Raw genomic sequence first — 9527 nt, forward strand, 5'->3', positions numbered from 1 at the left:
TCACCAGTGACTCTTCTCAACTCTCACTTAACCATTTCTACCAATGCAACTACTGACCCCCGATCTAAGAGAAAAGAGAAAAGATCTACGATCTAAAGCGTATGTTTTGTCATTTATCAAATTACTTGATTAAAATTTTGGTGAAAAGCCAAATGCATAAAGGAATAAGTATTTCAATATGAAATTTATTTGATTTTTAAATAATTATTTTAGTATTTTTTAATAAATTTAAATTATAAATCAAGTTTAATTAAAAATTTTATGTTTTTAAACATTTATATATTATATATCACATTTATTATGTTTCAACCGCTATTGCACCTGTTGGTCAACCAGTCATAAACCTCCCGCAAACGCATCAATTTTAAACCGCTAAACCAGTCGTTCAAAACGCTTAATAACGCTTGAAACCGCAATCGCCCGCTTCCGCAATCTCCAGCAACCGCAACCGCAACGTTTGAACCAGTCAGGCCCTAAGAAGATATGATTTATGAGCCACCTAACATTCTTAATGGGGGAAAAAACTTTTTGATAAATGTAGTTTTATGGCAACGAAAAAAAAATCATATATTTTGTTGGTAAAATTAAATAATTAGGTTTGTTTCTGGATTTTTTTCTCAAAAATATTAACGCAATCATGACACTGTTTACGACCATAAAAGAGACAAAGAAAATTTATGAAAAAAGTAATAATTCATATTCTTTTTTGTCAGCTAAATTCATGTTTTTTTTTACAACGAAAAAATGTATGTTTTTTTGGCAAATATTAATTAGTTCATGCTTTTTCTTAAAAAAAAATTCTCATTTGAAAATATTATGTTGGAGTTATTACATCCACAAACCTTTATTTTTAAAATGAGTTACTCTCTCGAATGAAAGTCCGTATTGAAGATGTCCTTAGACGAGTATTGTTGGATATAGGTTTCGCCCCTAACTTTTGCAGGGGTCTAAATAGAAGATTTTTAAGAAGTTTAGGGCCTGAAGTCATAAAAACAGTCCATTAAGCCGTAGGGACAAAATCGTCATTTGCAGAAGAGACAGAAGGAACCCTAAATCAATGATCGGCTTTGAATGATAAATACCATATGTCATTGTCAGAGAACATGATCCGAAATCTGGGCAATCAGATAGAAATGAGCAATTAATAATTGTATTTCATGCACTTAGCGCTTTTCTAATCCATTTCTATAAACCCTTTCTTAAGTTCTACATTAATAAAAGGATCAGTTCCGATTTATCCCTAATAAAATCCGTTATCATTTATATTATCGATTTCATACATCAACAAGTATGACACATAGAGCCCAACCGCTTGTGGTAGTAAATGCTTTTTGGAATATTAAGGAAAATAACAAAGAGCCAAAACGTGTGGAGAAGCAACGAGCAAAAGCCGTAAGCAGATGGATTTTGGAGATCTAAAAAATATGTTATTGCAATTTATTTAGGAAATGTTTGAAGTAGCAACAACTATATAGATCTAAAAAATATTTTATTGCAATTTCCGTAGCCCAAAGTTGAAAGTGTCTTAAATGATGGTTCGATTTGGTTAACCTTTTAATTATAACAAACCAGACACATTATGATTTCTACTGTTGAAAAATAGTCAATAATTATATAATAAATTTTTATTTTTATTCAACAGTTGACATTTTTGTAACCAAATCCTAATGTTTCAATGGGGAATCAAGTATCACTTGGTCAGGATGCTCCTTTGCATTCCCTTTAGGATTCTCTTCAAACCTCCGGAGACTAAACTGCTTCATTTCAACTCCTCCTCCTTTAGCCTCTCCTTCTGTCGCCAGATCCGCCAGTATCCTCCCCACCGCCGGTGCCATCTTGAACCCATGGCCAGAAAACCCACCGCCCACGACCACATCTCTCCCTAACTCCCCTCCAAGAAAATCAATCACAAAATCCTCGTCCGGAGTCATTGAATACATACAAAGCTGAGTTGCCACAGGTCCTTCCGAATCAACCATCCCTCCAAATCTCTCCTTTATCCACTCTTTAAGCTCATCTAGCTTCACTCCTGGTCCCCACGGCCTCTTATCCGGATCACACCAATAACCACCGTGAACCGCCACTTTGATCAGTCCCGGATACTCCAAGGATGGAGTCCCGTACACGTAAGGAGCTCCGTATGATGCAAAAGTCGGAAACTCTCCATCAATCGTGAACTTCTCCTCATGGCCTTCTTTGATTCTCCAGTAGCACACCGTCGTCTCAAGCGGCTCCACCGGAAAATCTATCCCGGCCACCGTTTTCACCAGCTTACTTATCCATGCACCTGCGGTTACAATGCATTTTTTACCGTAAAACTTATCTCCCTTCACCGTGCACACTATCACCCCTTCCCCGTTTTCACCATCTCTCTTTATGTTTGCAACTTTGGTGTTGTCTCTTAAGATGGCTCCATGTCTAAACGCGAGCGTCTGGAACATGGAGACGGCCTTAGTGGGTTTAATAACCCCACCAAGTTCAGTAGAGACTCCGATCCAGTTCTCCGGGATACTAATCTTCCCGGAGAAACGCTCGGACACAGCTTGAGAGTCCATAACCTGATGAGCTAGCCCATGTTTTTGACACGTGGCGACAACAGAGAGGAGACTCTGCTGATCAGCAGGACCCATGTCAAACTGTTGGGTTGGGAAATGAACTTTGTATCCGATCTCGGACTGAGCCTCAGCCCACAACACAGTGGATTCGGAAACCATGGCGTAGTAGTAATCCTCCGGGTAAGTGGCACGTATGGTACGTGACTCGCCGTGGGAAGAGCCACGGTGGTGGAGGAAATCGAACTGCTCTAAGAGGAGTGTTTTGTGGCCTCTTTTCGCCAGCTGGTAGGCGGCGGAGCTTCCCATGACTCCTGCTCCGACGACAATCACGTCGAATCTTCCGTCACCGCCGGAATATTCCATGAGGAAAGTGAAAAATGAAGGAATCTAGTGAGAGATGAAAGACAACGAAAGGTGGAGAGGGTTGAGTTGATGTGAGAGAAGCATATGGTTATTGTTCCTCTGGTCTTTAAAAAGCCAGTTTGCAATCACGAGACTCACGACACTGCCCTTTTGCTCGTGTCATTTTCTTACTGAACTTCCATATAATATTAACTAGAAAACGGCGTTATATACTAGGCAAACAAAATGTGAACAAAAAAAATACAAAACACATAAAATTTTATAACTACTATAATTACACGTCGTTATATTCTAGGCAAAAACAGTAAAAAAATAATAATAACGTCGTTATATACTAAGCAAAATATTATTTGATATCTTTCAATGTGGTCTATAAAAAATGTAAGGTTTATTTGCAAAACTGTGGTAAAATCATAAAATAAGTGAATTATATGTTTGGGTACATTTTACGTATTTGTAAGAATATTTGACAATGGACATTTGATTTATTTTGTCACTGCATCAGTTTGCATATAAACCTCAATATTTTGGCTATCTAGCAACCACAATAGACCTAATTTTGGTTATCTACCAAATAAAGCCTAAATAAAATAGGGATCCCTCTAGTACGCAAGCTTTCGGATCGGACTTGGTTGTAAATTACTTTTACATGGTTTTGTATTTATAGAATATTCGACTTCGTAAGTATATTGGCCATTCATTAATTTGTTCTCATTTCAGTATGCTTTTAATATTGAGCACTTCACCTCAATTAAAAAATGAGAGTATGAAAATACCAAAAAATTGAAATGCGTACGTAGTAACCTATTTTTTGTTTTTGTTTTTTTCTTCTCTTCAGAAAGTAAGATATTCTAAAAGTTTTTTTAATCATATATATAAAAATAAGGTTTTGGTCTCTTTTTATTGGTTGATTTTCATTTAATACTTTTTAATTTTTTATTTGATTTCTAATTGTTTAATTGCTTTAAATAATATTTAAGATCCAATTAACACAATACATTTAATTCATAATTAAAATAAAATTATAACTGAAAATAAAATAAATTATTCATTAATCATATTTCACCACTCAATTTTATTCAAACACAATAAATAATATTTGTAACTCTAATAATTCTAAATGTAACTTCCATCAATTATTATCATATAAATAAGCATTGCCTCATTCTCTCATATTGGCATTTTTTACTTTCTCATTTTCACATTCTCTCATTCTCTTCCACTTCTCTCATTCTTTTCCACAATATCTCAAATCATTTTTAGTTTTTTTTTTATGTTTTCAATTTCTTTTTTTTTGTTGTATGGGTTACAAAAAACCAAATGAAATATCATTGTAATTTTTTAATGCTAAAATTTTAATTTTAGAGACTACATGATATATATATATATATATATATATATATTTTACATTGTTTTTATATTTAAAGATTCATCTTCATTATCTAATTTGGATTATGATCTTATAAGTACTCATTTTCTCCTCCTCTCTCACCAATATCAAATGTTGTTATATATAATATGTGTTGTAAGAGTTTGATTCTATATTTTAATTTAGAAATTATTATATATAATTAACAATTTAACATTGTTTTCAATTTTTATTTTATTTATATAAAAATAAAATATTTCTTTTATATTTCTTGCCTTTCTAATCTATTCATATTTATTTTTGAAATTTCCATAGCTAAATTTAAATTCATATATGTTGGTTTTAACAAAAAATCAAGTTTATTTGAGAATCTGTTTTAAAAGGTTTATCTTCATTATCTATTTTAGATTAGCATCTTATAAGTCATTATTTTAAAATACCATTTAACTAATTAAATCCTCTAAAGATGAAACCATTAGTATGAAATCTAGCACTATAAATTATATTGATGAGTGAAAAACAAAAAAAAAAACAAAAAGATTGAAGTTATTCTTGGGGTTTTAAAAAATCTTTAAATTGAAGTTCATATAATTTAAAAAAAAAACTAATTTAGTTTGTCACTTCAAAAGTAATATTTTCAATTTGGAATGTTATGTGTGAGTGTTGAGTTTATATCAACAAAACAATCAAAAAGTGTAAGTTTAAATTTTGATTGAGCCACTTGGCATTCCTTTTCTTTTAAGTCAAAAATAAATTAAAATATTTATTTATAATTAACCCACTTTTAAAGGTATTTAACTTCATTTAACTCTACATTTAACTCAAATGTAACTCCTACCCAATAATTTTACATTCATTCCTCCAAATAATATATTTATCTTTCAAGAAAAAATGTTTTTGGTAAAATTTTAATATTTTTTTAATTATTTTAATTGCTTTAAACTTTGAAATGAGGAATATTCTATATACAATAATTTTATACGTAGTTACTAAATTTTTTGATAATTTTATTTGATTCAATTTTACTATACTACAGTCTTATGTTTACATGGTCATTAAAAAAAATCTTTAAATCAATGTTTTACCTCTATAAAACATGATCATAAACATAGATTCTCTCATATTAGGAAAATGTTTAAATTTCTATATTATTATTTATATTAATATATCTAATCAATTTGTAATAATTTTTTGTAGTATTGGTTAATTTTTTACTTATAAAAAAGTTTATATATTTTAAATTTTATATAATAAATAACCATACCAAAAAATTGTTGACAGGAGTGTTATTTTGAGAAATTGCTATAAATATTTTTGAGATTCATACATTAGTATAATTTTTTTGAGATTATACATTAGTATAATTTTTTTGAGATTATACATTAGTAAACCAATATTTTAGTTTAAGAAAATTTTAAAAATATAATCAAAACTATTATGCATACAACCACGCATTGCGTAGACTAATTACCTAGTAGGAAATAAAGTTTTTCTTTTTTTTGCTGGTCTAAGTAACGTATTCTATATCCTCGAATGTTAGAAAAGCTGAATATACGACCAATGAATGAGTGACACATGGCGATATTTCAGTTTCAGATTAGATAAAGCAAAGACTAATCGTGGAAGTCCCCTTAGACCCGGTGGTTAGCCTAGAGTTCATTAATGCTTCTACACTAGGAGGTCTGGGGTTCCAGTCGCGAATAATGCGATTTATTAATTGTGCAGATTGATGGAGGCAAATTTATAGATGATCTCCAGTGATGCGCAATTATCGCTGTTCGCCGTGATTCTATATACACATGAAGGTGAGCATAGAGAAGGAATGAAACCATCAAAAACATGGAGCAGAAGAGCAAAAGTGTTTGTAGTGAATCTAATAGGGTCAGAAGGAATTGCCCATAATAGCATCATATATAATTGCTCTCATAATTTGCAATCAATAATAAGTCCAGATGATAAAAAAAAAAGCAAAGACTAATTGTTTCCCTCTTCCCATTGGCATGCACTGAACAAAAACGTGTTCTATACTTCTATCTAATAGAGTAGTAATATATAAAACAATTTGTCAGTTTGGCAATAGAAAACAGTTAGGAAATTTAAGTTTCAACAAAATGCAAACAAATAAACAAAAAACCTATTTTCTAATACTATACATAAACATATTCATGTTTTAAAAATGTACACAAGTTATGTGTGATACTATTTCAAAATGGAAATCCAACATCTATTCTTATTTAATAACGCAACTCATTTCCCCCTTTTTTCAGACTAGAACGAAGTGACAGTGGACGTGATATATCATGGTTTTTAGATATTTTGAGCCATGATATAAGTTTTATTTATAGAGTCTTTTTGCTTTTTTTAGAGTCTTTTGAGTCTTTATAGGATTTAGCATGGATAGAAGCATAATAGAGCTAAATAGGAAGATTTGAAGCTTAATCAAGCATTGAGGCTGAAGCTGTGAAGTTGGGAGATGAGTTCAGACATAAGCATCGATCGATGCAACATTGGTGCTGATCGATGCATCATCCAACAGAAGAATCGGAAGTTTTCCCATAAGTTTTGAAGATTTACAAAGCTGCCCCAAAGTTTCCATATTTGCATTATTAGTCCCTTACCGTGTTTTAGGAATATATATAGGATTTTTATGGTCATTGTTTAGACCTAAGCTTTATTTTCCTGCAACTTTAAAGAGAGAAAACCCTGAGAGATTTTTAGAGAGCTTTTGGAGAGAAGAATCAAGACTCCTTCAGAGAAGATTCAGAATTCCTTTTCTTCTTCCTTTAATCTCTTAATGCTATCTATTTTATTCATGATTTGTGTTTTTACAATTATGTCTGAGTAGATCTGCTTGTTAGGTTTAGGGTTTCTCATTAGGGATTTCATGGATTGTTAGATTGATTAATTGTTTGGATTCATTATCTTTCTTCTTCTTCACCATAGGTTGTTTTAATGCTAGATCTTTGATTAGTCATCTAGATTTAGATCTTAGTATTATTGATTGATATGAGAATATAATTGATTTTCCTGACAAAAACCTTTGGTGAGCAAAATACCTATTTACAAAGAGATTTGATTTAGGGATTTTGTGAACTTATCTAAACTTGATTTTATTGTTGGTTTTTAACTTGAATTTTGCAAAGAGATTTGGATTTTCAGGTTTTAAAACTTAGATAATATTTGTAGTGAGAACTGATTTATTTTACAATTGTGTTTAGAGTTCAAGAACAATGCTTAATTGTTGAATCCTGTTTGTTTAATTAATTGATCTGATTTTCCATGATTTCCTAAAAATTACCCTAAGCCTAGCATTTTTAATCCATCTGAATTTACAACTCTTTTATTTTCTGTTTTTGTATTGCTATTTAAATCACAATTTTGGTTTAGCATAATTAAAAGATTATTAAATCTATTGTATGATCTAGAGTCCTTGTGGATATGATCCCTAAGTAGTACAATTGATCTCTTAATTTTAGAGAGTAGCTCATGGTTAAATTTGAGCATATCAACACGTATATTAGACATTTCAATTTCGTGATCTTTTAAAAAAAAAAAGTTAAAAAAATCGAGGGATGATAAGGATGACATAGCGATCGTGAAATTGTGATTGCGAAGTTCTTGACCAATTGTATTCTTGGGGAATATGGTGGAATGAATATAGAGTCACTTCGCTCTTTTCTTAGTGCTCACCATTCGTTTTTGTTGGAAAAAAGACAAATCCCTTATCCACTGGTTATTAGTTTAATTACAAAAATCTTACATTTCCATGAATGGACAAGGAATATATTTAGCACTTGACAGGAACCACTTGTACACCCCTACATGTACGTAGCTTATAATTTTAGAATCACTCTTTTTTTAGGGTCCATATTCTTGGAATAAAGCAGAATAAAATCGAAACTAAATTTTCTTACTTCTATGATTTATGTTATGTCATTTGTAAGAGACTAAGAGGGTCGGCCATTACACTATAATTGGTATAGGATGTCTATACCAAACAGGCAAACATAGAAATGGTGCATGATTCGTCATGTCTTAAAATCGTTAATTGAGCAATTATATTGAGTGCCGTCTTTAAAATCGTTAATTGAGCTTGTCACCATCTGCATAGAAAAGAAGAGAAAAAGAATAAATTGTTGTCGTCATACTTTAAACTCCAAGTGGATACTTACGACGACATCTCAATAATACATGACCAAATAATATAATCCTTTCACTGAATGGAGTCTTGGTTCAAGAAAGGTGCGCACTAGCTAAATAGTAAATAAATAACTACAAAAATGATATCATTGCTATTGGGAATGATTGGATATTATTGGTTTAATCCCAAACTAATATCTATTATTGGTTTAATCCCAAACTAATATCTATTATATATATTGTCATGTCAGGTTTTTGCTATGTGAACTTATTTAAAAGTGAAACTCAGAACTGAGAAGCATGAAACTACGAGTTAGCCTCTCTAGCTACGGTCTTTTTCAAACAAACCATTTCAGACTAGAACCATGGTTTAATGGTAAAGGTTTCTTTTTGAATATTGTGATTTAGGTAAATAGATATGAAAGAATTGGAAACTTGGGAGAATGATAATAATAACTTTTTTTATCAAGTGTTTGACAATGATCATGTCGTGCCGCACGACTCGTGCGTAACTCTTCATTTGAACTAGACTAGGGTTCTGTATTAGTAGTACAACAACTGCAACAACATGAATGACATGAGTGTAATATATTTCAATGATCTCAGCAAATTTTTTACATTATATTCACATTCATGGGTCAATGTTAGATATATATGGACATAGATAAAAGACTATGGTTAATTAATCCATTCATTACAAAGAAGAAAATTGAGTTAGAAACTCATGCATAATTTCTAAAATAGTAGTTCGGCCTTCTTTGAGATGATGAGTTGTGTAGATAAGTCTTCTTGAGATATGGGTCGTGTTCCGCTATGCTACAAAGAATGAGTTGGTGCAATTGGCAAACATTGATAAGTCTCAAATAGATAAGCTTGGTTATTCCATTACTCAAGGTGAGAGAAATGAAACAACAAAGATGTAAGAATGGTTTCTTTTACAAAATCCTTCGTCATCCCAATTGTTGATAAAATGCTGATTTCCAATATATTATTTCTGTTTCTTACAACAATGGTTAGATTGTATGATCTAGCCCTGGGCATTCGGGTACCCGATCGGATTCGGGTTCGAATTTTCGGATTTTCGGATGTACATATATAAA

The 9527-nt window shown here is 31.5% G+C and overlaps 1 protein-coding gene across 1 annotated transcript; it reads right to left on the bottom strand.

The window, feature by feature from the left end:
• Positions 1 to 1583: 1583 nt before the first annotated feature.
• On the bottom strand, positions 1584 to 3387 carry LOC104702980 (putative sarcosine oxidase). Its single transcript, XM_010418912.3, has one exon. The coding sequence runs from the start codon at positions 2916 to 2918 to the stop codon at positions 1665 to 1667; it is 1254 nt and encodes a 417-aa protein (XP_010417214.1). The 5' UTR covers positions 2919 to 3387; the 3' UTR covers positions 1584 to 1664.
• Between the last annotated feature and the right edge of the window lie 6140 nt (positions 3388 to 9527).

The sequence above is a fragment of the Camelina sativa genome, chromosome 7, assembly GCF_030686135.1.
Source record: "Camelina sativa cultivar CO46 ecotype springtype chromosome 7, ASM3068613v1".
NCBI classification, from domain to species: Eukaryota; Viridiplantae; Streptophyta; class Magnoliopsida; order Brassicales; family Brassicaceae; genus Camelina; species Camelina sativa.

Excerpts from the sequence above, each read along its gene's own strand:
- LOC104702980 (XM_010418912.3), bottom strand. The coding sequence starts at position 2,918 with ATGGAATATTCCGGCGGTGACGGAAGATTCGACGTGATTGTCGTCGGA.